The sequence below is a fragment of the Erithacus rubecula genome (genome assembly GCF_903797595.1).
Source record: "Erithacus rubecula genome assembly, contig: SUPER_Z_unloc_2, whole genome shotgun sequence".
NCBI lineage: Eukaryota > Metazoa > Chordata > Aves > Passeriformes > Muscicapidae > Erithacus > Erithacus rubecula.
The window spans coordinates 440317-467530 of NW_027635860.1; the positions used below are offsets into that span (position 1 = coordinate 440317).

The following is a 27214-nucleotide window of genomic DNA, read 5'->3' on the forward strand; positions in this document are numbered from 1 at the left end:
AAGGCAGTCAGGTTTGTCAAGCATGATTTCCCTTGATTGAGTCCAGACTGACTACTCCTGTGCACCTTCTTGTCATCCATGTGGATAGAGATGGCCTCATTTCAGGATGAGGTGCTCCATCACCTTTCCAGGCACAAAGGTAAGGCTGACTAGCCAGTAGTTTCCTGGGTCATTCTTCTTTCTCTTTGAAGGCTGGGGTGACATTTTCTGCCTTCCAGTCCTCAGGCACCTCTCCTGACCATCATGGCTTCTCAAAGATCTAGGGTACAGTTGTAGTAGAAGATCACACTGTCTGCAACTCTCTGCACTGGGTTCACTGAGTCTGGAAGAGAAGGGGTGGTGGATCTAATTTATCCACTGTCAACACCTTTTTTCTGCATGACTGGGAATAGCTGAGGACCAGAAAGGAAACTCAAATTCTATGGGTCAGCAGCAGTAGTGCTGTGGGTTACCATGCAAAGAACATGAACCTTTCTCAGCAGTGTATTACACTTCATGGTACTAAACATGTGGAGGTTGTGATCAGCTGCTGGTATTTTGGCATCTGTGGTTACAGTTTCCAGGTACTCCCAAATGCTACAAGCCATGCATTGTTTTTGTTTTGCATCTGATCCAGATGGGAATATTTATTATTTATATATCTGATTTTAATTGGTCAGTTAACTTATCATTTGCCACAATGCTCTGTAAACAGAATCCAAGAGACTTTTTTTTTTTTTTTTTTTTTTTTTTTTGTGAATTAGAATTAAAATCTTCCATATTCAGTCTGAAAGCAAGTTTTAGAAATCTGTGATATTGTGCTAGTAAAAAGGATGACTCATGGATAGAAATTTAAATTCAGGTTAGATGCCAGTCAACAATTAATAAATACACATTTGGAAGTCTGCCCCATAATGGAGAAGCACAGGATGTACACATCCTAACTTGTTTGTTCCACAGGACATGGATTGTAACTGATGTTTTGTGAGGGCTGTGGAGAGGCAGAGGCAAAAATAATAACAAATCAAAGAGTCCTCTAGAAAAATCAGAATGGCCATAATGTGAGTCCTCTAGAAAGCTTACATCGGCACTTTTGTCTAAACAAATCAACCCAGATATACTCAGTTAAAAATATATCTCCTTTACAAAGCTATTTGCTGCTTTGACACCAAGTATAGCCATAATTTCTGTGTTAGACTTCCTGTGGCTATCACATGAGCTTGTGAGTCAGCCCATTAGAAGCTTTCCCAATTATGAACCATGTCAATAACTGAGAACATAAGTACTCTCACAGCACTGTGCTTGGGAGGCAAGTAAAAAAATTAAAGGCATTGGGCCACTACCTCTTTCAAAACAAGGAATAAAGATATTTTCCTCTGCCTTCTCAGTTTTATGGTTTCTAATCAGTCAACCAAAGTTCAAAAATAAATGCTCTTTCATTCTACCATTGCTACAGCAAAACTGTGATTTGTCTCTAATTCTTTTTATGTCTATCTCATATAAGCCCTAATTAATGTTTAATTCCTTACTAAAGTCTTCCATTAAGGATTCACTTTATTTCTGGGAGGCATGGGGCCATCACAACTAACATGTATCATTTGTTTGACAGTTTTATGGTTCAGCTGGAACAATTTGCAGAGCTGTCCATCAGTATCTTCCCTGTAGCTTTGCAGCCTTTCTATTTTAGACATGAACTGCAGAACAGAGCAGAGTAGCAGGCCACTAAGTGATGCTTAGAAACAGAAGGAATAAAGTTCAGAAAGGCTACTGGAAATTCTTTGCCTAATAATTTATTAAGTTGTTTTAGTTGTTTTTCAAAGATTTAATGCTAGTGCATTAGAAGAGGAGCTGTGCTTCAGAGGTGTATTCTCATCAGTGCAGGACCTGCAATATTTTTGTTTCATAGGTTTACACAGTTCTCTCCATCAAGAAGTAGCACGAATTGTCAGTTCTCTGAAGCTGTAGAGGGGATTACAGACACCTCTGCTGTCTTAGCGTGGCCTTAGCAGTGTGCTGTGAAAGGCTGGTAAAAGCCTTCCTGTGCTCTCCCAGTGTTCGGGCATCATCTGATAAGGCACCAGAAGGGAGAAAGGAAGAGATGTTGATAACTTCAGCTGTTGGGCAGCTCTGCAGGTGCATTGCTGCATAGAACAAATCTATGCTCTTAGCCCTTCCAGAGTTGGGCAATCTCTAGCTGTCTGTGGCATGGCTGTACATCTCATTTGGGTACTTGCATGTCATTCTTTGGCATATATCCTGCCCTGCCTCACCTGTCTTAGACTCATAACAGACCTTGTATCTTGATAGATTTACCTGTAGTCACAGCTGTACACAAGCCATTAATAAATGGTGACAGTTTGTGATAACATTCCCATTTCATTGCCATTCCAAATGATAGTGCAGAATATTCATGGCCAGTGTTTCATACAGCTTCTCTATGAAGCCTATTCTTCTGCAGGAGCAATGACCAGTCCCAGGGCATCAGTCTCTTGCCAGCTTCTTCACCCTTTTAAACAGTGCCTCTAGAGGCTTTTTGTAATGGCAGAAATCTGCTCAAACACAAAGTACTGTCATGTGAAAACCCCAGGGTCTGCACCTGAGCCTTAAGGGCATGCTTAGCCTGATGCAGAGCAAGAAAACAAGTACTCCTGAAATTATGTGGGCAAAGTGGTACCCCAGCTAAAGTAAGTTGGACTTGAATGGCTTGAAAGATGGTTACTGTGCTTGCCCATGGGTTTCCATTAAAGGAGAAACTGTAAGTTATAACTGTGGGTAGATAATTAATGGGATATCTTCTCATGTAAGGTTTTCTCATTTGCACAGTGGAGGAGTGGGTGTTCTCAAGTTAACTAAGTGCTCGTTTTTGGGGAAAAGAACTCTTAAAATAATGCATGTTAAAATGGGCTGGTTTTGAGGATCACACAACATATTAAAAGAGAGCACAAGGTCATTCAGCTTCAGGAGATTGCAGCTGCTTCCCATACAGAACATGTGAATTCTTCTGCACAGTTACAATTCCCAGTTTTACTTCCTCCTGAAAACAGACTGGTAAACTCATTGAACTGGAGCATAACTCCTTTCCTCCAGAGCCCGAAGCACATTTAGCAGCTCAGCAGATATGAGCATTGCACACACTCATTTGAGATTTTATGGATATATGCATTGGCACCATTACATTCTGTGATGCAGCCTAATCTGGACAGAACAGCACTATTGGAAGGATGAGATTAACACAGTGCATCCATTTCAAGTAGTCTTTGCACTTATCCTTCCCTATCTATCAATATGATTAGTAAAAATGTATATGCATACACAGACAGAAACACACAGATAGATATTCCCCTTACCAAGCAAGTCAGCTCTCAGTTTCTTGTCAATCAGTGGTTACCATCTGCAAATGGGTCTCCTTAGAGTGATTATCTTTTTTCTACATGGTGGCTTCATTTTTCTTCATGGGGCATATTTACTGCTCCTAGATTTCCATCTGACTAAACTTTATATTTTCCAAACAGGATATTCTTGTATTTTGCAAACTTCAACCACACTGATAAAAATTTCTTCACAGTTATTAGATTTTTTTAGTTGAAGGTAGAAGGATGAAACAAACTATAGTAAGAAGAGAAACAAAGTAGAACTGAGATAAGAAAAACAAAATAGAATTGGAAAACATCTTTGACAGCTAATTATGTAAGAAGTAAAGTATTCTGTAGGTACAGGCATCCAAGGCAGTAAAATCTAGAACTGTTTATGAGACTGGGTTCAAATTTTAATAGTTTTCCCTTCCTTAAAGTAACAGTTTTCTTTTCAAGAGTTCTAACTTCACAAAACCTCACAAATTAGAATTTAAGCATAAATTATTTTACCTGAAAAATTTCTGCTGGCCACAGTGGTGACCAAGAAAAATTAGGTGCTCCTTCCAAAAATGTATTTCATTAATTTTTTCTGCCTTCTTGCAGATTTTGACCTTTCCTGAATTGCAAGGCTTCTAGCCATCTCTAAACAAGGGGATCCTATTGGCTGAACCAGCAACACTTTAGTTCCAGCAGATGTTAGCTGTCATTGCTGCTCACTTCTCATGGGTCTGCTCAGGGAATTTCACCCTTTGCTCTTCCTTGTCAAGCTGCAGCTCATTGACAATGTAAGAATGTCAGACAATCACTGACACACTCCTGCTTGCCTTGGTGCTGATGTTTGACATGGCCCCAACACGCTGCGATGCCCAGTTGACACTGTGTGTCTGTTTTTCCTCTTTGTCATGTCTTCCCCCTAATGTTCACATTTGTGGCCCTGGAACTGAATTTGCAAGGGGTGTTCTGCCAATTTCTATTTACCTTCTTCACCTTTGATTCAAAACTGCTGCATCTTCTGTAGTCTAAATGAGTGAGTGTTGAAATTTGCCCTTTTATGCACATTCCATCTGAACACACGCTCTGTCTTCGGCTATACCTTCATGTTTGCATCCCTCCTTACACAGGTAATGCAGAATGTTTTAAGATGCTTTTAATAATGTGTTACTCGATGCTCTGACAAAAAATAAATTACTATACTTAGTTACAGCACTCAGCTGTCCAATTCTATTGGTGATTTTTATCATATGTTCTGCACCAATTTGTGTTTCATCAGATACTAATATAGATGAGTCATGACCTCAAATTCCGTAGATGTACAATATTAGTGGTACAATGCAGTAGGCATCCATCACGTAAAGTTGACATAGGACCTGCTGCACAGCCTTTGAAGGTCTGAAAAGGAATTGTCATTTTTCCCTCATTTCTGTCATCCAATTTTGTCCATAAAAACAAGCAAATTATTCTCATTATTCATGTAAGGCTACCCTGATTATTGTCAATATGATTATTACCATCTGTCTTCCTTGTTACTGCCTTTATTTCAAATTCTAGAGGATGTTGGGTGGTACAAGCATACAGCCAATGGATTCTGTGCCAGTGTCAGAGTCCAGAGAAGATTTGAGATACATAACATTGTTATCTTGTTGGCTCAGATGAAACAATGGGAGGAAAAAGGCTGGGATCTAGCTAGCCCAGCCTAAACCATCCAGAAGGCAGAGTCAGATAGATCCTGCAGGAGAGGCTCTGAGATGTCTCTGTCTGAAGTCTCTGCAGCATCAAATCTTCTGCTGATGGCAGAGAAAGCCTTGAAAGAGATGCCTCATATCTGCACAGCTAGAGCAAGATGGAATTAATCCCCATTAATGAGATTATCTGCTTCTGCCTGAAGCAAAGACAGGAATATATCAGCTCTGCCTAAACCGAACATTTCATCACAAAGGCTGTAGCATTGGCAACAGATCACCAAACACTCCTGATCTAATCCTAAGGCTTTGTGCAAGGCTGGAAGCCTTTCCTCTTTAGACACTGCCTTTCGGGATAATAGCCAATGGCAATACTTCTGTAACTAAAGCAGATGATGTTTTAAATTAATTTTTCCACTTCCTCCCTCTCTCGGTCACAATGCCCTTTATGAGGTTGCTGATATTCCTTCAAAAAGCTTTTTCAGACAGAGCACAAAAGAAAAGATGGTTTCTGACCATAATGACATCAGGCTTTCTCTTAGACTTTTTGGCCAGAGGCACAAGAGGTATTGATGGCTCAGCCTGTCCTAGAAATGTCAGAACGCATGAGATTCACAAAGCCGTGCATTAAATGAAGTGTACAGAGCTCTGTAGCTGTCACATAGTAATTTAAGGAAAATAAAGCTTTGCTGTATGAAGAAGAGTCAGTCAACTTTGCTGATGGCCTCCTGCTTCCTTCACTAATACGAAATTATCCACCAGGAGAGATGGACAAGTCCACTGACCCACCAGAAGCAGGATCTTGCCACTTAGTTCTTGTTAACCTAAATGCTTCCATTTGTGCCTTCAGTTACAAAATTACTGTTTTCTTAGCAGGATTGCTCTTCACGTAGCGGAGGATGAGATGTTAGTTTTTTCTTTCTGCATTACCAGAAAATTTGGATCTTAATTTATTATCCATTTAAACTGGAATGGGCTGATACTCTCTTTAGGAAAACTTGAAGAGCTCTCCTTGCAGATGCAAACTTAAGCCAGCCCTAAAAGGTTAAAAAATCGTGTTTCAATTTGCTTTGGTCACTTATACCGCTGTGTCTTTGTACTTTGTGCTACTGCTGATTTAAATTCTATCAGTCCCACAGCAGTCTTTTTCTCAGCACACTTCATTTGAGAACCATCAACTGAGTAAAGAATTAAGGAGTTCAGAAATTCATTTTTAAGAGGATTAAAAATATTCTCTGCTAAGGAAATGGATTTTTGGCTGAGGAGTTTTGCTTATAAAAGAATGGCACAATTTTCTAAGGATAAAAGAGTCTTCTTCCTATCCCTCATATTAATCAACTGGCAGTTGAAATATTTTGCAGAGGAGATAATGTCATGAAGAGATTGTATGAAAGATGTCACTTGGCTGCTTGCTCTTCTGAGACTATTGTATGTCGCTGTAGTAATAACATGCTTCCCCTCACCAGGAGCTCTGTTAGAAAAAAAATTAGGTTTGGCCAAATACTCCTTTAGTTCACTTCTCACAATTTGCCTAAAAGGAAATTTAAATTTCTTGTGAGAATCTGTATGATTTTCTGATAAACTGTAGGAATGGCTCAGATAAATAGCTTTGGGCTGTTTAAAACAGCCCTACTAAATCACGTCAGCACAATTTGAGTACAAGTTCTACGGCACAGTGCAGACTTGCTGAGGTAACAATTTTCTCTTTCAAAGAGATCAAAATTCTTCAGAAACTTGCACTAGTTCCTTCTGGAGGGGAAAAGTGTCCTCTGTGAGGAATTCTGACAGAAGTCTCAGCTGATGGGAAATCAAAGCACACTTAATATGTTTTGTTGCATGTTAAGGATCTGACATCAGTGCTGCCCTAAATCTCTGTGCTTTGACTGGTTTCATGCAGTCTAAAGAAATTTATTTATACAATTTTTCAGTTCCACATGGAATCTTTACAGGACTATTGAGGCCTGAGTAAGTTTCTATTTCTGTTATTGATTTTGCTCAAAAATTTTTCAAGAACTTGTGTCTATAATTTTTGCCACTGACCAATTTACAGTGAAATCTGTGGAAAAACAGAAAAATTTTTCAGATTAAATTGTGATTGTGAATATGTCTGATTGTCCAGAAAGTATCTCTTAGTGGTTAGTGTATTGAAGCCCATATCTTCAATTTCAATTTTTGTTGACTCCCCTGATAGCTCAGTGCTTTAGCTGTTCCAGTTGTCCATGTGACCGGTGAGCTCCTCCTTTTCCTCCTTGTCTTGCCTCTTGTGCCAGTTTAGAAGTTGATGCCTCTAAAGATTGTCTGCCTGTCAGTGTGTTTGTGCAGGGCTCTTGCAAAGTAAATATTTTTGATACTGGAACTTTTTTGACACTGAAATTTCATGCTGCCCATGCATTACATGACTGCATCCTTACTTCCCACTGGCAGTAAGGAGCTCCAGAAACCTTTAGTGATGGGCTGGGAAAACAGATATAGAGGGAAATACCGGGTTCACTCAATCACAAACATTTTTACTACTACTTTTCTTCTTCCAGAGTGGTGTTATGGACTTTAGGAGCAAAAAGGGAATAAGCTAAGTTAATAAAAGTAACATTCTCCCCAATCACAAAATATTGACACTGCTCACAAAACAAAGCACAGATAATCCCAAACAATACTGTTTCTTCAAAATCTACTGGATACTAAGAAGAATAGCATCTCACAGACTCTGAAATGAACAGGATTACTTTATCTTCCATCCTTAGTTCAGATTTTTTTCCATTCATTTGCATTTAACAAGGCAAGTTCCCACACAAAATTTTTAGTATGTCTTGAACATATGGAGCCCTTTTTGCCATCTCCAAACATCCTTGCAGTGTCCATAAAATGTTTTAGTGTCCTGGGAATTATTGGAGGGTTGCAAGAATTTTTAAGAGAAACATTAGTAGATCATTTCAGTGTTCCAAAATAAGGAATAAACGCTGAAGTCTTGGGAACTTCCAAACAAACTTGCAACCTCTTTTTGATATGTTTAGAAACTTTGTCCTTCAACTTTTTCATCACCTGGGAAGGTGTTTCAGATTTCAGGCCAAGACACCATAGATTTTTCCAAGGTACATTGATTTTTTCATTACAGGGGAAATCTGAGAAGTGAATGGTAGAATTCCTACAGATTATTTACCTCATCTATTTACAAGTTCTCTCAAATATCACAGGGTTTTTTTATGAGATGGGGGGTCTGCTGTGAGCTCATCTTTCAGATTGCCAACGTATTGCTAAGGCTTTCCTTCGGTATCAGCAAGGTAAATGGGTTTACTTCATTATCCAATCTGACAAAACCTTTCCCCCTACTTAGCTTCTCTTAAATTCTGTCCTCTGACAAAAGATTAGTGATATAGGAATGTCAAGTTGCCTGGTCTGGGCATGTTTTTCTTCTGATGTTTTCATCCCAGGTAGAATCTGTCATCTAATTACATTAATAGATACAGTGTTTACCACCACGCAGTCAAACATTTCTTATTTCTGCTGCACTTGGATATGTTTGGGCCCAAATATTCCAGGAGATAAACCTTATTTAAGAAGATGTATCCTTCATCTTCAAGGTGGTGTACTTCCTACTCCAGATTTTGAGTGAAAATTAGGACGGGTACTCTTTTTAACTTATTTCCTATCTGATGATTTTGTTTTCTATATATGTTGCCAATGGTTGATGCAGGAATAGAACTCTTCTTTATTTCACCTGTGTGTCCTGCTCAAACAATATTTTTTCATCACATATTTCTCTGTCTACTCAGTGATCTTTCCAAATGTCATTTTTTAATGGATTTTAAAGAAAATTAAGTGTCTGTAAATTTGTTTTTAATCAAAAACTGGTTTAAGAGAACAACTCCAATGAGATTTGTCCCAACTGAAGAAACAACAGACAGACTGTATATCTCATTTGGAAGAAGTCACATGTTTAGTCAGGACATTTTTATTAGTTCACTAATCACTGTAGATACACCCAGCTCCTGCCTCTACACAGCTTCTACACAGGCTGCTTTGTACCCTTTAGGGATCTAAACGTGAACAAGAGGAATGGTCATGGCTGTTGAGATACTGGAAGTTTGGAGGGAAAAGATGCATACACAAAAAATAACATTCCATCCCTCCTCCAGCTCATTGACCAGCCAATTTCCCATGACAACTATAGTTCTTCTTTTACAGTTGTTAGAGGATTCTTTTCCCCCACCCTTTTTGTTTTTTTTTTTCTTTCCCCAACTACCAAATTCTCCATGGATTTTATTGTTTCTTTGCAACACACCCACTAATTTGCTAGAGTATTGCTGAAGTTAAATCTCAATCCACTAGAGCACAGCCTCAGAGTAGTTATTCATCCAGTATATGACCACAACCATGAATTGCTGGATCAACCATAGCACTGTGAAGTGTGCTCTATTCACATGGTGCTTGAGTTCCTTGGTCTTTCCAATGGTCTATTACTTCATGAACATGTAAGGCCTAAAACTGGGCATTTGCATATCAATCCCTTTTAGACTAGGCAATTTCAGACATTCAGTCTGGAACTCTTTGCTGCAGTCATATTCCCTTCATTCACTAGATCAGTCTGGCCCTGTACCTTTTGTTAAAGACCCCTACCTTTTCAACTAATCACACTCATTGCTATTGTATTTTCCCTAATAATATATTAATATATACATTATTCTCACTACAGGGAAAGGACATGATAAGACCCCCCCACAGTCACTGAATCCAACTTTTTCAGGATGTCGTATCATAGCATCCCTTTAAGCATTCACATTTACACTTCTGATTGATTTGTTTTTTCCCTACTTAAGAAATGCTAAATTTCTTAGAAATAAAATGTTGGCTACAGTAGCATCCCTGGAGGCAATGCATATATCGGTATAGAATTTGGTGTCTTCCGCAAGCTTGTGTGGTCATCATGCTAGTTTTGCTATCACAACTGTGTGCATGAAGCTAGAGATTTCTGCCAGCCTCTGTCCATTATAGCTCTTTAGAGTTGCTCCAGAATTTTGTGATTCCCATTTTGGGATTGAGGAGCAATGGCATCTATGGCAAGGAGCTCAAAAGAGAGTTCAGAAATATCCAACACAGTGTCAAAGTATGTTTGCAGCAAAAAAGGGTATTTACATTTGGGAAATGTAGAAACATATGTTACATGTCCAAAACCTCCTCCCATGAGCTGTTGCTTTAGTAGAGAATTCTATAAAAGCTGAACAGGGTTGATTGATGGGTTTGAAGTTTAGTTCCTTGGAATGGGTTAGGTTTTACCAGCCTGTATAAGCTCCATCAAGTTACAAGAAGAGTTGGTCCAAGCTGAATGTTGGTGAAGATAAAAATAAGTGATGCTGTTAGTACAGTAGAAGGTGCTTTGGGGATGTTGCCATCAGTGACGCTTTAGCATATAAAAATGGATCTTTGTGCTGTACTCTGGTTACTGCATCTGCTTAGCAGACAGGACCATAGGAAAAGGCATCTCCATTCATGTGCTTGGCTATTCAGTGTATGCTGACTGCCTGCTGACTGGCTGCCCACTTCATAGCTGGGACAGCAGAGGCAGACTCACAGGAGTGCTGTGGTTCAATCTCTTAATACAAAAGAAAAATTAAGAAAGGACTTTATTACAAAGCAACCTACTGAAGAAATCCAGTGCTCGGTTTGTGGAAATGCCCTGATCAGTACAAGCTTCAAGGCCTCTTCCCACACATCTTTAAAATCTGACTAACAAAATTAAACAAAAACAAAAAAATCAAAACCAAGAACAAAAAAAAAAAAAAAAAAAAAAAAAAAAAAAAGTTTTGAAGTAAAAGATCCAGTCTAAAGCATGAACACATTGTTCTGCATACAGTAGCCATTGGAGTTCCATCTTCACTCATCCTTCATATCTCCCGCACCCTAGAAGCCACTGGTCAGTGTCTGGTGGATCACAGAGCAGACATTGTTGGCATATGAGGTCCCAGAGCACGAGAGAGGCCAAAGGGCAGGACTTACACATGAGTGAGTTCCATGCTTTGCTGCAGGGAGTGTGAATGGAGTGCTTGGGTGTGACACTTGGCAAGCTGGACTGTATTTTAGCAAAAGGCAGTGTCCTGGAATGGCTTCTGTGACAGCTGAATGACTTCCAAGCAGGTAGTGAAGGCGGGATTCCTAATATTCTTCTGGTAAATGCCTTGTTAGTCTGATTTATTGTAGTAATACCAGAAGTTGAAGCAAAACAGTGGATCCCAACAGCATTCAGGGCTAACACAGATTAACAGCAATCTTTTTCCTCTATGAGACTGCAGTTGACACATTTAAGGCAGGTACAGCTGCTGTCAGTATCGCTTCTATGAAGCTGTAGGAAGTTAACTGTGTGAGGAAGGTGAGAGGTGGAACTCAGACCAAGAGACCATCAGGCAATCTTTTGCCTATTGAACTGGGGGAGAAGGGATAGGGCTGGGAGAATGCAGCTCAGGAACAGGGCAGAGGTAACCAAGAAAAAACAGCTGAGAAAGTGTCTGGGTAATGTCAGATGGGGGAACACAGAAAGCAATGATTTTCTCTGCCCTAGTAATAGATGCACACTTGTTAGTGAACCACAACTCTGACAACCAAAATAATTGAATTCTGGTTTTGCCTCTAAAAAGTATAAATCTTTGTGACCTTTGGAGAGTCCTACTTTGAGACCAGTGTTTGCTAAGATCAAACACTTCCCTCAGAGGGTGGTCACAGGTGGCCTCTGCCACCCTGCCTAATGTCTGCAAAGCCTTGAATGGTTAAAAAGTCTGCTTTATTTCTACAGTCAACTGTCCTGAAAAATCTGGAAGGTGAATCCAAATGCCAGGAATCAGAACAGAGCATTTTATGGGAAAATATCAGTGTTCCCATGCTGATGAATTGCCCATGCAACACAGACATGGAAAGTGTACTAGTCCATATAAACTTTTCAAGCTAAACTATTCCTTCATCACTCGTATTTTAAGGAGCTTCATGGTCCAGCCTTTAGAGGTTGTACTTCAATTACCTGCTGTTATGGGTTATGTTTTGACTAGCTACTCTCCCTACCCCCCACCATGGAGCTGCCGGCCCCTCCCCCGGGCTGTTTTATCTAGCCGGGTGTTTTCTCAGCTTTTGGGGCTTTTTGCCGCTGCTTTCGCTGCTCGCTGCTGCTGCTTTGGCTGCTGCTTCTGCTGCCCCCCTGCCCCCCTCCCCTCCGCTGCTTCAGCTGCTTTCCCCCCCCCGGCTGCCTAAACTGCCCCTCTCCCTTCCCCCCCCCCCCATCCCTAAGATTTGCACCGACTCCAGAGGAAACGGATCTGAACTTCGGAGACCACCTCTGGAAGTCTGCCAAAGAAGCTCTGCTGCCCTTCCCGGCGAAGATCTGCTGAGTTCATCTCAATCTGGGTCTGTGCTGGGAAGTGTTTCTTTTGTATTTTGTTAATAAAAAAGTTTTTTCCACTTTCCCCTGAAGAAAATTCTTTCCGAGCTTGGTGAAGGAAGAAATTGCAAGAGGGGGAGGGGACCCTTTGGAGGTCTTTTTCCTAAAATTTGTCCCAAACTTGGACACCTGCTTAATTTAAGTATCTCCCATTCTTAGAAATCTCCCCTCTGTGAGCTTTAGTGAGTTTCCCATTTACTTTAATTTAGATAATGCACAAGATATCCAAGGGTGACTACAAAACTGTCAGATGGCAGGACTTCGCTGATTTTCACTATTCAATTACAGTTTTCTTCTGCTGGCATCCCTTTTTACCAGCAGTAGGTGTCCCATGCCCAAGGAAGCACTGTGTGTGAGTATGCAGAGTTGGCTAATTCCTAATAGCTGTCTGCTTGCAAAAGCGATAAGTAGCAGAGTAGACATAAAATTAAATTCTGCTGAGGTCCCACTCAGCTGTTTCAGGGCAGGCACCACAAGCAAATGTATAGGCAGCCCTGAGCAAGAAACCAGTGAGAAGTGGCTCAGATCCTCCCAGTGCTTCTAGAGCAGCAAAGGGTGAGAAGTGCCCCTAATGCAAACTCACTTGGTAGTGGTAGTTAGCAAGGACAGACTGTGAACTTCTCCACTGGATGCAGAGGCTTCTCAGCAGGTGACCAGGACATGAGTATCTCATAATGGAAAAGGTGTTTGTCACAGAGCTGTTTGCAACTGTCCCAGCACAGGTTAATCCATTGCGTTGTCAAATCCTACAAACAACTCAGAACCAGTTCTCCAACAAAGGACTACTTGGCTCTAGAGCAATTCAAACCCAAGCCTGACTCCAAGCAGATCTGTCATTAGGATTGCAAATAGCACCATGGTGCAAGCCTTCAGCTCTTGGGTGCATAGGCAACCCTCCAAATGGGTTCTCCTGTTGTTGGTTTTTTTTTGCTGTGAATACCACACAGCTTTTACAACATTGTGCACCAGTTGTGAAGTGTATCTATGGGCTAGAAACCTTTTTGGTAAGCAGATTTTGTGTATCCCTGCAAGCTGCTTACACTCTTTTTCCTGAGCCACCTTACCTACAGAAAATAAACCAGAGATTTTTTTCTGAGTGAATATATGCTTGGAGGATAGAAGTACATGTGAAAGGACTAAATCAGTCTCTTCTTCCACACTCAGAGGGCAAAAGATGAAAGCCTGTCTATATATGCTTACTGTTTGAGCCTGGCATTTTGGTGCCTCTTTTGACCAGTTCATATTAGATTAAATTACATACCTTCCCAAGTAGCAATGATTCTCAGCTTTTTGCTCTGCCTCCTTGTGCTGAGGCAGTACCTCAGCTGGTCTCTCTGCATTCTCCATCTGGATGCCTCATCAGCCACTTGTCATGGCTCAGTTTGATCTTTGCCTTCCTCCTCAGCCTTTCCCAGAGGCATCACCCATTCCATCAGGGTCTCAGCAGCACAACCCCTCCTGCCATCTGCTCACTGAATGGCTGTTATTGCCTCCAAATTCAGCCTGCTTCTCCAGTCCCTTGCTCCCCACAGCAAAGTAGTTCTTTCCCTCAAGTGTGACAATAAGGATCATCTTTGCCAGCTGGCCTTGCACTGCTCTCCTTTCTCTGGAGAGGAAGTATACTCATTACCCTCACCTCTGAAGACCTTTCAGTCTGCAGACATGCATGTGCAGATCTGTTAACTTCTCCCACCTGATTCTCTGGCCTGGTACATTTTTTGAGAGAACAAAAAGTTTGAAAATGTCAAAACGTTTCAAGTTGGGATGAATTTGTTTTCAAATTGTATGTGACTATCTTACCTTATGTCATCCTTCTAGAAGCCCTGGACTTTAACAGGGGTACATATGCCATGTCTGCAACCAGCCACGGGAGTCCTGTGGTGTCACATGGCTGTGTAATTCTGTTTGCCACAGTGCACCATGGGCACACCAATTCAAGAAGAAAATATGAACTTCATTTGGTAAGGTGAGGAAACTGCAAGCTTATGGACCTGGACCTGTTAACACCATTCTAAAATAAACATTGCAACTTGGGAAAATTTGGCATAAAGCAGATTTTTTTTGTGGTTTTCACTTTTTTCCTAGAAAATGTTGACAAAATGGAAATTTGAGAGATGAATCTCCATGCTGAAATATGAGTTTTCATTTTAAACTTATTTGCAAGGAGAATATATATCTAACTTCAGCTTAGAGATGCCTCATATCTATGCCTTGTGGTCTACATTTACACTGCTGCTTTTGAGGAGGCAAAATAACTCAGACTTCCAAAAACTCATGGTTTTGTTTCTTTTGCTTTCTTATCTCTCTGCAGAACTCCTAAGTTCACCCCCTCTAGTGAGCTCTGGAGTAAGGCTGGTGCCTGTAATCCTTCAAGATTTACTTTTCATCCCTCAAAACTTGTCATGGGCAACTCTTGGTCCATTTCACGGATCTTCTTTGTGCAGTCAACTCATTCCTAAGTCTTTTTCTTCCAGACAATCCTGCTCCTTTCTATCCATACTTTTAACAATTTGTATAAATGACATATTACTTTTTTATTCTGTGCTGCAGTTTTGCATCTGTATTTTGTAGTATGGAGGGAATACTTTTATCATTTTCTGGCTTCTTTTTTTTCTCTCTACACGTACACAACAATGTAAGTGCCTAAAAATACAACAGCATTTCTGTTTTGATCAAATCATCCATCCAGTCACTCGGACTTGTTCATGCTGGGTTGAGCACACATAAAGGAGGTTCCCTGTCTGAGCTGTTTCTGGGAGGCTGGATGGCACCAAGTAATCTGTGGTGCTTTCCACCCCTGCAGCTAAGCAGGACCCTCAGTTTCCCACATCTTTCCCTACAGATTCTTTTCAGGTATTCCTCTTGCATGGACATATGTACTGAACACCTAAGGAGGGGACATGCATCAACTTCTAAGGGATCATGAGATCAAGGGTTTTTTTAACTTCTGTGATGAAAAGTAACACTCTGTTGCAGACAGCTTGGCCTGTGCCAGGCGCCACAGCACCTGGTGGTTTTTTCCTTTATTCTGCTCCTCCATTTCCACACTAGCATACTGACACAGGAGACTGCACACACAAGGCAAAACAAGTTAGAAGAATTGATGTCGTAAACTGCCTGGACTGTCAGAAAAGAACTTAGCATGCTTAGCTGCTCCTGTCAGATGGCAATAATAAACCTACTTGCCTTGGACTTATTCACTTAGAATACTGTCAAGCAATTCTATCACTTGATGTTTTGCTTATTTCAAGGTTCGTGTGGCTTCTGGTAGATGTGTTAAAAACATATAACATCCATTTCTCTCACCTGAAGAATCAGTCCTAGCTAAGAAGCTGAAGCTGTTTAACCTCTGCACGTTCTGACAGACTCAGGTGATCATCAGAACAGCTAAAGCAGCTGCTTTAGTACGGTGAGAGTTCTTAACCCTTGGGTGAAGGGCTGAGGGAATGCTCCCGCTGCTCCTTGATGGCTGTCCAGTGCCTTGCCTTCCCTCTCTCTCCTGCACTCCCCGAGCAGGGGTGCGGGTGACTGGAATGTGGAGTCACCTGATAGGATGCTGCCTGGCTCCCTTCGCTCTGCGCAGCGTGAGCTCTCCTTGCCTAGTGCTAGTGAAAGCAACTCTGCAAGGCTTGCTCTGCTCAGCAGGCTGCAGAGTTTGCTGCAGATGCAAAACAGAAATCCATCCTTCTACTGCCTACTTACCATCAGGAGGGTTATATGTCTTCTTGCCTCTTCTTTCCTCCCCCAAACCTCTGTTCTCAAAAGGAATCTCTATTCTGCTGCTAGCAATGCATCCTGAGACGTGGCTATGTTGTTGTTGCCCTGCTTTCTGTGTGTGGGCATTCGTGTTCACATCCTTGATTAAAGGTAGGCTCTCTTTAATACCAGTTTCTAGAATATTTCCTAGTTACTGTCTCTTCTTCTGTTTTCTTGAATTAATTCAATGTAAAGCTTCCACCAGCTATTTCTAACCTGAAATCTGTAACATTTCAACAGTATTTGAAAAGAGCTAAAGCAATACTAGTTTTCCAATGTAAAAATCTTCATTTTTGATAACTATCGGAAGAACTGTGTCTAAAAAACAATAGAAATGGGTTAGGGACCTAGTAATTTCATTTGTTACTTGTATTTGTAAGTGCTTAAATAATGCAGGCTTTGGATGTGCATGGTCAGTACTCACACTTTCAAAAGTAAGAACTTGATCTATTGTTGTTCACTATTGTTTATCATGTGTGTTTTAAATATGCTGCCATCATTTCTGTTCACAACTCTCACTGAGTTTAGCAGCATTTTTCGCTTTTTGGACACATTTGTTTTGAAAGTCTCACTTCTGTGGATGGCCAAGATGTGTATTAAATATAATGCTTGTCTTTGCAAGGCATAAGAAACTGTCTTAAAGCAGCACCATTAGATAAGACCTAAATACCTATCTGGTTTTGTTACTTTATTTAAAAGCATGTGTCTGTTAAGAAGCCAGTGGGAAAATTTCAAATGCAACATGATTTTAGACTCATTTACTTTAGTCATGAGTCTTCATGTTCCCATTGTAGTGTACTTCTAATCAAAGTGCTATGAGTGGTGATGATGAAATCTGAAAAGCAAATTTTTAGTTGTTTTCTGAGTGGAAAAGTACGTTATATAAAAGCATCCAAACTTTATAGACATTAATGTGTCTTCTCTGAATGATGCTGAAAGAATGAAATAAAACATCAAATTTTCAAATTTTTACTAGAATTTTCTTTCTGTGCATGTAAGTGACCAGTAGCCAGCATTTCATCTTGCAGTTATGATGATCCCCTGCAATTTCAGGATGCTTTATATCACCTTAGATATATTAGAGAGGAAATCTCTTTTTCAAGAGCAGGGTAAGGACAGTCTAATCATGAAAGTGCAACATACTGAGACCAAGTGTCTCCTTGCAGGACATCTGCACATCCACAAGCTCTTGTGTTCACTGAAGGATATGTAATTATAAATTTATGTCCTATGCTGTGCCAGAGACCATGCTGCCTGGCACAAACCCCTTCTATGTTTAATATTTGCAGTCATATCATGGTTGCTTGTCTGATATGTTCTACTGCAGTCTGGGACTAATGCAAAAAACTTGTGAAAATTAGTCTGAAAACAAACTTTTCCTCAGTTGTATCAGTAATATCTTTGGGATCATCATATAGCTTTGATAACACAGCTGTGTACAACATGAGAAAGAAATTCTATATCTTGACCTTATAAAATATTTTTATTTTAGGTGCTGAATTACAGTAATATATTGTAATAGCAAAGTTATTCAAGAAAATTGTTCTTCTGAGCTGATGTTGCCAGAGCCAATGAAATTTAATATTTTTCTTTTGAAATTGAAGTGTATAGCCTTTAACACTGTGAAAATAACTGTTTCAGGTTTGGACTATGTGTAACAGGTTAAGAGCATCCTTAACTCTGCAGTGAGTGTCAGCTCAGTGTCTGTCACATACCTGGTTTCTTCTAAGCCATCTGTTGTATTCTTCACTAATGAGGAGTTACAGCTGTGATCTGCTTGCTCCAAAAGAACAACTCTGTATTACATGGATGCTATTCTATAAGAAATGTTAATATTTCCACTTTTTTCTCGTTCATAGAACTTAAAAAATTAACTTTCTGCAAAGAAAAATTTGCTATCTAAAGAGTCGAAATTTCAATTATGGGGATAAAATGCAGTCATAATGTTTAACATTCGGAGACATCTTTGTAGTTGCCTTATCACCTGGTAGAGATTTGGATACAGTAGTTGCAGCCTCTACCTTTTAATTTTTAGGTAGTTGTGCTTTTCATAAACACCCTGTTTTACCAGGAAGACTCAGAATTCTGCTTCTACAGTCACATTTCTATGTCTCTTATTTCAGCCACCTTATTCTACGTAGGTGTGATACCAGGGTGGTATCACACCCCAGGTTTCTGCGATCCAACATAGCACAGACTGGTATGTTAACCAACACCTTCTTCCCTTTTTTCTGACCTCTGGCTTAGCTGTTTTTATCTTTACTGATACAGATACCACAGCCTGCGAATCAGAGGAACGGTTATTTCACAAACTCTTCTCCCAGTACAACCAGTTCATTAGGCCGGTGGAAAATGTGTCTGATCCTGTCACAGTGTATTTTGAACTGGCCATTACCCAGCTTACAAATGTGGTAAGACTCACTACAGAATGCTGCTGAGCTTTGGGGATGGTTGTAAACACATGCAAACCACTGAAGCAGGAGATGTAATTGTGATGGTTACATGCACCCACAACTGCTCTAGCTTTCATTTCATGTGTATCTAAGTCCACATGCTGAGACCTTTGCTGTTCTTTCAGTCAGGTGAGTTGTTCCAGTTGCTTGGACAAGTGGTTTGAATGGCATAGATTCATTTCCTTACTCTGTAGCATCAAACCCTTTTGCCTCAGGTAGCAGCCCTGGGCTCTGTAAGCTGGCATACCTCTGCTCTAGAGGTTTGCATATAAATTTAAAACACTGTGATACAGATGCCATTTTCCTTGAACCTCAACCAGTTGTGCTGTGTAATAAGAGCCTTTTAAACACTGAATCCAGCAAAATGCACAGCCACAAGAAGAACCTTATTCTTCTGGTACGGGTCGCAATTCTAGGTTGTGTGCTCTCCAGATACTCAGATACCCAGATACTGCCTGGCAAAAGAGTGCAGCTTTCTGTATTTCTGATATTTATGGAGAATGATTTTTCAGTAAAGTTTTGTTAATTTTTCAGTAGGGTTGCACACGACAGTGTACAATGTGTAAACCTCTTGGAAGATGCTTGAAAAAAACCTCTATCAGTTAATGTGGAAATCTACTTTCCAGTTTTGTGGGCTAAGTTTTTGGACATCTCAGGATACTTAACTGTTTATGCCTTTGTTTCTTAATAGGATGAAGTCAATCAGATTATGGAAACAAATTTGTGGCTAAGACATGTAAGTGACTGCATTTGTAATGCATTTTGCATCGAAACGATGAAATGTGTGTTACTTGTATGTTACATCTATAGAATAAATTTTTTTTGGTAACAAGGATTTAAAAAAATTACTGAGGAGAAGCTCCACAATTGAAAAAGTAATTTCTTCATTCTTTTTGCCTATAAGTTCCATCTTCTTTTTTTTTCTGTGGGATATATTCTTCTCCAACTTTATCATGATTGGTTTTCTTCTGGAAAATCTAGCTGGATGTACTCTTTAAGGAGTGATTAAATATGTAGCTCTGCAGTCTTAGGTCATCACACAAAAATATTTATTAGAAAAAGAACACACCTCCATTATTCCTGATAGTTTTCAAGTTTTTACATAGTTAAGGATCCTCAGAAGACCTAAACTGCTGAGAAAATATAGCTTCCACCATTTTTTTCAGGCACTGATTGTGGTCCATACAAAGTTTCCCATAAGAGAAACAGTACTTACAATAGGTAAGAGACCATGAGACTGGCCCCATGATAGGGCAATAGACAGCAATGCAAGAGAGCTGCTGTGCATCCCTGGCTGCCCTGACCTGGTATTTCAGTACTGCTGCAGAGCCAGTACTCTCTTCTGGCAGCAGATGTCTGTTCATGTGCAGGTGGGCCAAACACGGGGCTGCGGGTCTCCTCTGGTGCTGTGCTCCTCTCACCTGTGGGGTGCTGCAGCAGGGCCCCTGTTTTCTCTTGGCAGTGGGGAGGTCACCTTTCACAGACAAGGCTCTCTACTGTTTCCTCAAGACAGAGGAGAGATCTCAGCATGCCAGCAGTTCATAGCAATTAGCACCCCATCCCATCACAGAGAAGGGAGTAGCAATCAGTGGGAGCAGTATTCACACAGGTCCAGTGTTTCTGTGAGTCATGGCCTTGCTGTCTTTTGGACCATTGTTCCCTTCTCCACATGCTACACTGTTCCTGTCATTTTACAGGAAGATCTGAGAAGCAGATATTTGTTCATAATTTGAGGTTTTATAATCCTTGTCCATTCTTCTTCCAGATTTGGAATGACTACAAACTGCGATGGGATCCCAGACAGTATGGTGGCATTGAATTTGTGCGGGTACCAGCAGATAAAATTTGGAAACCAGATATTGTCTTGTATAATAAGTATGATGATTAATTTTACCAATCTTATTGATTCATTTGAATCTTTTCTCAAAAATATCCCCTTGCAGAAACCATTACAATTTCATGGTAATTTTTTTGCCTATGCCTCATTTGTCTTTCCAGTGCTGTGGGAGATTTTCAAGTTGAAGGCAAGACCAAAGCTCTCCTTCGCTATGATGGAATGATCACCTGGACCCCACCAGCTATTTTTAAAAGCTCCTGTCCTATGGATATTACCTTTTTCCCATTTGATCATCAGAACTGTTCACTTAAATTTGGCTCATGGACCTATGACAAAGCCAAAATTGATCTTCTCATTATTGGATCCAAAGTAGATATGAATGACTTTTGGGAAAATAGTGAATGGGAAATAGTTGACGCTTCTGGCTACAAACATGATATCAAATATAACTGCTGTGAAGAGATCTACACAGACATAACATATTCTTTTTATATTAGAAGGTTGCCAATGTTCTACACCATAAATCTGATCATTCCCTGTCTTTTCATCTCATTCCTGACTGTGTTAGTTTTTTACCTGCCATCTGACTGTGGTGAGAAAGTTACTCTTTGCATTTCTGTGCTTCTTTCTTTGACTGTGTTTTTACTGGTGATCACAGAAACAATCCCATCCACTTCTTTAGTAATTCCCCTAGTCGGTGAATATTTACTCTTCACAATGATATTTGTGACCCTGTCAATTGTCATCACAGTGTTTGTCCTCAATATACATTACAGGACTCCAACGACACACACAATGCCCAAATGGGTAAAAACCATCTTTCTTAGCCTGCTCCCCAAAGTCTTGTTGATGCAGAGGCCAGTAGAACAGCAGAAGAAAATCACCTCCAGAAAAAACAAGAAAGTATCAGACAGCAAGTTGGGCAAGTCGAAGCACAGCAAGCACAAAGACACCAAACTGCACAAGGAGCAGCGGTGCAGTCACTGTGACAAGGCGACTGAACTCCCTACCACCAAAAGAAGGCTGAGCCATCAGTCACTGAAATGGGTGGCAGAGCACATGGAGTACTCCCCAGAGGTGAAGGATGTCATTAGCAACGTCCAGTTCATCGCAGAGAACATGAGGTCTCAAAATGAAACCAAAGAGGTAAGGGAGGTAACCATCCCATTAGAGCTTGTTTTGATTGTGTTGCAATCGGTGGTGATGACAAGGTGGAGTGCCTGTGTGTAAAGATCAGGGGCTAGGACAGCAGGGCTCCTGGTGGGAGTGCTGGTAGGAGTCTGTTACAGACCACCTGGGCAGGATGAACAGGCAGATGATGCATTCTACAGGAGGCTGGAAGAAATGTCATAATCACCTGCCCTTGTTTTCATGAGGGACTCCTACTTGCCAGGAGGCTGCTGGGAACTATAACACAGCAGAGAAGAATCAGTCTAGGAGATTCCTGGAGTGTGTGGAAGATAATGTCCTGACACAGGAAACAAGCGAACCAGGGAAGGTGCTGCACTGCATACACTGTGAACAGAGAAGGACTTGAGGAGATGGGACAGATGTGCACACAGCACCACAGAATGACAGAGTTTTTAGTTTGGGGTAGAGTTATGAGGGGTACCAGCAGAAATGGATCTCCAGCAGCTAGACTTTGGCCTGCTTAGGAAATTGACTGCCAGAGTCCCTTTGAACTGAGTCCTGGAGGTCAGAGGAGTCCATGCAGGCTGGATGTGATCTAAGAAGGAAATCCTAAAGATACAGAAGCAGTAAGACAAAGTTGCTGGGGAAGAAGACTATCTAATGGATTTGCTTGTGTGAGGTCATAATGTTTTTTCTTTTTGGGATTACTGTTGTAGAAAATGGTGCACATTGGAATTTAAAGGATTCTGGGGCCATATCCTCCTATGTAAATACAGGGAACTAAAAGAAGCTGCAAAAGGATTTTCTGACACCAAGAACACACAAGGAGCAGAAATTCTCTGACACTTCAATATATTTTTAAAAATGTTTAGAACCTAATGAAATATACATCTTTGATCTGTCATAGAATTTTTGCTTTTGGTTTTGAAGTTTTTTAGGTGCTCTATGTTGGTAAAATCCATTTCAAAGCTAAATACTGCTGTATTTATATTGAAAACAACAAAAACTTTATAAGGGAAATGTTGATATGCATACCTTCTGTCAGAATATTTTGTTGAAATTCATACAACTTCTGTGAAACCTAAAAATTATCTGTATTCACCCCTTCCTTTATGCCCTGCAGAAAAGGTTTTATCTAAAAGCAAAATCTATAAATTTCTGAATAATGAAGTAGAGTTAAGCTGGTGACTGAATTCACAGAGTGAGCATGTAGTACACACCAGCCTGAAGCTAAAGACAGGAATCTATCACCACGAGGGACATGGGGATTGAGCTGAGCCCCTCTTAGTACCTATGGCCTTAGTGGTTTGCTTAACCCAAGCATTTCAAACCTGCTCTCATAATCACACCAGCTGCACAAAATATATTGCACTGATTCAGCTGCTTTCTCTGATGCCCTCCTAAAAAGAAGTTTGCATACAGTCATCCAAATAACTTACTCAGAAGTCTTCCTTTCCTAGTTTCATTGATTTGCATTTTGCAAATCTTTCCTGCCACACAGTATTTTATTCTTAGTTCAGTGTGTTCGTGAACAGCTTTGTATCTTACCTTTCAAAATATACTAGAGATGGAAAGCATGAATTTTCATTTGCAAAAATCATATTTTCAGGGAAAAAACAGGATTTGTTCTCAGGCAAGCTCTGATAAAAATTATTCTGGAGGCTGCTTCTGCTTCAGCCAGATATACAATGTAATATGTGTGATGTTATCAGCTGTTGGAGTTTATCCTGCATGTTCTTTCATGCAAAGTACAGCTTTCATTTCTGATTTTCAGAAGTCCTCCAAAATTCTTCCCTGAGTACCAGCCTGCTTCTATCCATGGTCATGTTACTATCATGGCCACCCTCTTTTTCATAACATTCCCATCACTCAACCCAGCATTAATGACTATTATAGATGTCCTCTCAGTAGCCTTGAGAGATTGGATAGGATTAAAATGACAAACAACATTTTTTAACGTTTTTTAAAATACAAACTTGTAAAGTCATTATTTATCTGTTTCTTACAGGTAAATAATAATAATAAAGTAAATAGTTCTGGGCTGAATTGCGATTATCATAGTTTACAACCTCAAACTTACTGTACTTAAATTTTGCTTACACTCCCCAATACTTGCTGGTGTATTCCTCATCCTCTACACTATCAAAATCCTAAACTCTGTGTTTTCTTGGAGGAAAGTATAGTAAAATTGGGAAAACAAGTGTAATCTCTCAGCAGAGAGCCCTTAGCTAGTCACAAGTCTATATGCGTGAATGTTCTTCAGATGCAGTTTTTCATGTGCAGTACAAGTTTAAAGGTGCAGTTTAGAGGATAGCAACTTGATTGAATGTGGTTCTAAGGTCTGTCTCTCAGCCATACAAAATCCACTCTGTCTTGCTTAGCATACCACACTGCAGTTTGCTCAGCAAAGCAAGGAACCCTTGCTTTGCCATGGTCCATGTGTCCATGTGTCTTTGTGTCCAGTTTCCTGAAAGAACTGGGGCTCGATTGGCAAGACAGTGTTTCAAATCAGACTGTGCAAATGGCAAACTGTGTCTTGTGTGGTCTGTCGGGATAAATCCTTCAACAGGGTTTAGTGATGTGCAGCTATGATGGCTGCTGTTAAACTACCCTACTCTACACCCACCACATGATTAGGTCTTGTTTGTTAATAGCAGCATCACAACGATGCATGGGCTGCCCTCAGCAGACTAGGACAGTGTTGCATGTTCTTAGCCAAAAGTGGTAAAATACCATTAGAAAGTCAGCCCCCTCTGAAGGCTTGAAAACTGCAGCAACTCGAAGCATGACAAGCAATATTCCTGACTTGCATGTGTGCTTTCCCTCGCATTCAAAAGCACAACTGACTTTTTTATTGAATAATGTCAACCCGCAATTTGATGTAACATTATATATGTAATTTATCCTTCTCTTTTTTTATTCTCTTGCAGGTGGAAGATGATTGGAAATATGTAGCTATGGTGATAGACAGAGTATTTCTCTGGGTATTTATAATCATTTGTGTGTTTGGAACTGTAGGGCTCTTTATCCAGCCACTAATAGCAAAGGCATAACTCAACCCGCTGCTTTTTATCCACTTCTGATCTTGTTTCATTTTCAGTTCAGAAATTTATCTTCTATTTCTCTCCTCTAACCTAACCCCTCTGCTCACCATGTCATAAGCACCCAGCCAGGGTCCCAGAACAATAAAGTATGTTTTTACATTTATGTTTGAAATCAGACAGATCTTAATCATTTAATTATACTTGAAAAATGGACTTAACATTAGAATGTGGTCACCATGTGGGGCATACACATTTGAAAACTACATGCTTCTAAAATTTTCTAAAATTAGTTTGATCTGCCACTTACCTTTCCATGTGGCCAAAGTCCCCTTTACTTCCTGATACTGAGTACCAAGTCCCTGATGAGCTTCAGTAGGATTTCCAAGCCACGTATCTATCAGGTTAACTGTGGTCCTAGTCCACAGATACTGCTCTGAAAACTCATGTTTGCTCAGGCTGAGACATAAACCCAACAGAGAAGGGTTTGTCCCTGAGTAGCTACTTGTCATAGACAGAATTGGTTTGACAACATAGGATTGATCTGAGGTTTTGTGTTTTTAAAACACAAAACCAACCAAGATTGTGCACATCCCAGCAGAAGAAGGCTGGATACCATGAATCCTATGCAAAGCTGAGCACCTTGTTTGAAACAGCTGTGCAGCAGTGTTCTGTTTCCTGGCTCCTCATGGGTCTGTGCTGTGTGTGCAAACCTCTAACTGTAGGGCCATGTCCTTTGGGGCAGAGGTTGCTGATCTGTAACTGGGTCCCAATCCTAGTGTGCTTCCTCCTGAAACTCCTAGCAGATGTGCTTCTGATGTGGTTTCTATAAAATGTGCATGGTTTACCCTTAAGTCCCTCATTTGCTTATATTCCTGTAAGATTTTTGCTGAAGGGTTCTTCTGTAAAAGGCACCACTACAATTGAATCAGATGGCTCCAAGAATACGAAGGCCTTTCCTCTTATAAGAGCCTCTAAATTTAACTGTACAGTGTCAATGCAGTATTTTTAGTGTCTGCCATGCATCAGTCTCTGCTCTGAATATCATCAATCCTTGGAAAGTAAGAATCTCTGTTTCTGAAGTCATTGAATGGTCTTTTACTCTTTTTTCATGTTTCCTAATAAAAAGAATATGAATGAATTAGTGTATATGTTAGAGATAAAGGTGGAATGACAAGAATATAACTGTCTTAATCCACCCAGTCATGATTGTAGAAGAACAAGTAGAAGAAAACTATTGTTTTCTGTAATTCCCCTGAATGTTGTTTAGTTATGTAGTGACTGACACACAGATGTATGAAAAAGTATGGTTTATTTTGTCAGCCTGTCAATTAAATGTCACTCCTGAGATACACCTTCTTGAAGAATTTGTGGTTTTTTTTTTTTTTTTTTAGATTTCCTGTTGTGAAATGTGTTTATAGGTGCTACTAAATGACATTGACTTTACTGGCTCTTTAATCAGAAAGAATGTGAGAGAAATGAAAGAAAATTTGAAGAGGAGAGCTGCATTCTGAGCCTAAAAGCTTCATTTCTGTGGAAAACACATCTTACCACCAGCATTCACTGTTACACTCTATGACCATACAAACCATGAAAATGTTGTGGCTGAAGGTGCATTGCATTGGTGTCTTAAGCATGACAGCTACAACCTTACAGTCAATAATCTGACTTCAGCAAAATCCCTGATTTACAAAGTCATCTTCTGTCTCTTTTTAGTGTGCTATTTGCCCATCCTTTCTCCAACTCAGTAACTTTTGGAGCCATCTTTTGTGTTTCTGTCTTGGTTTGAAAGACAGGTGTTTGCCAATAAAGGCAGGAGCCTCTCTTTGAAATGGAGAATGTAAACTCCCTCCCTCAGAGTTAGTATAATTTTGAAATTAAGGGGTTCTCAGGCAAAGATGTGGGAATTAGAAATAACAGTTCTTTACCAGGAAAATGAAAACAGAAACATAGTATTACAAAGAACAATCCCAAAACACTGACAGAGTCAGAATACAACCTGACGCCCTGTCAGTCAGGGTGTTGGTAGCAGTCCCATTCAGTGGTGGCTGCAGTCCCCCTGCAGTGGCAGGTGTGGTTCAGCTGAAACAGTGCTCCTGTAGAATGCTGCAGTTTTCCTCTGAAGGTCCAGGGATGATGTGGGAAGGTCTGGTTTTCTTCTGGAATCCAGTGGAAAAAGGCTGCTCTGATGTTCCAAATCTCAGTTTTTTATCTAGATAGGAAAGGCTTGGCTCCTCCCCCTGGCTGGAGCATCTCCCAGTGGGATGATGTAATTTTATCAGTCATACAGTGGGACTTAATGGTATCTTCCTGCAGGGAGGATGGGTTTTGGAAAAGATAAAGATGATTGCCCCACCTGGTTTTAAAGATGGCCCATTAGCAGAGAATATCTCCCATGGAGATAAGGGTCACTGCCCCACCTGGTTTTGACAGATGGTGATAGAATACATGCTTTTGGTCACATCCTGTGTTGCAACATAAGACAGTTTCTCAGCTGTGTTTGGCACATTCAGTATGGGTAAATTAATGTACTACTGCCAGCTTTATGAAAATACTTGATTGATTATG

The 27214-nt window shown here is 40.3% G+C and overlaps 1 protein-coding gene across 2 annotated transcripts; it reads left to right on the forward strand.

The window, feature by feature from the left end:
* CHRNA6 (cholinergic receptor nicotinic alpha 6 subunit) lies at window positions 1–26008 on the forward strand. Of its 2 annotated transcripts, none has more exons than XM_079331286.1 (6): window positions 1–139; window positions 18456–18595; window positions 19329–19373; window positions 20403–20512; window positions 20636–21620; window positions 24536–25976. In XM_079331286.1, exons 1-6 carry the CDS (start codon window positions 79–81, stop codon window positions 24656–24658), a joined length of 1464 nt encoding a protein of 487 aa, XP_079187412.1. In that variant the 5' UTR covers window positions 1–78; the 3' UTR covers window positions 24659–25976. The 2 variants fall into 2 exon arrangements, with proteins under 2 accessions (XP_079187412.1, XP_079187411.1); XM_079331285.1 differs by lacking the exon at window positions 1–139 and adding an exon at window positions 15942–16295 and having other exon boundaries at window positions 24536–26008.
* Window positions 26009–27214: the final 1206 nt, after the last annotated feature.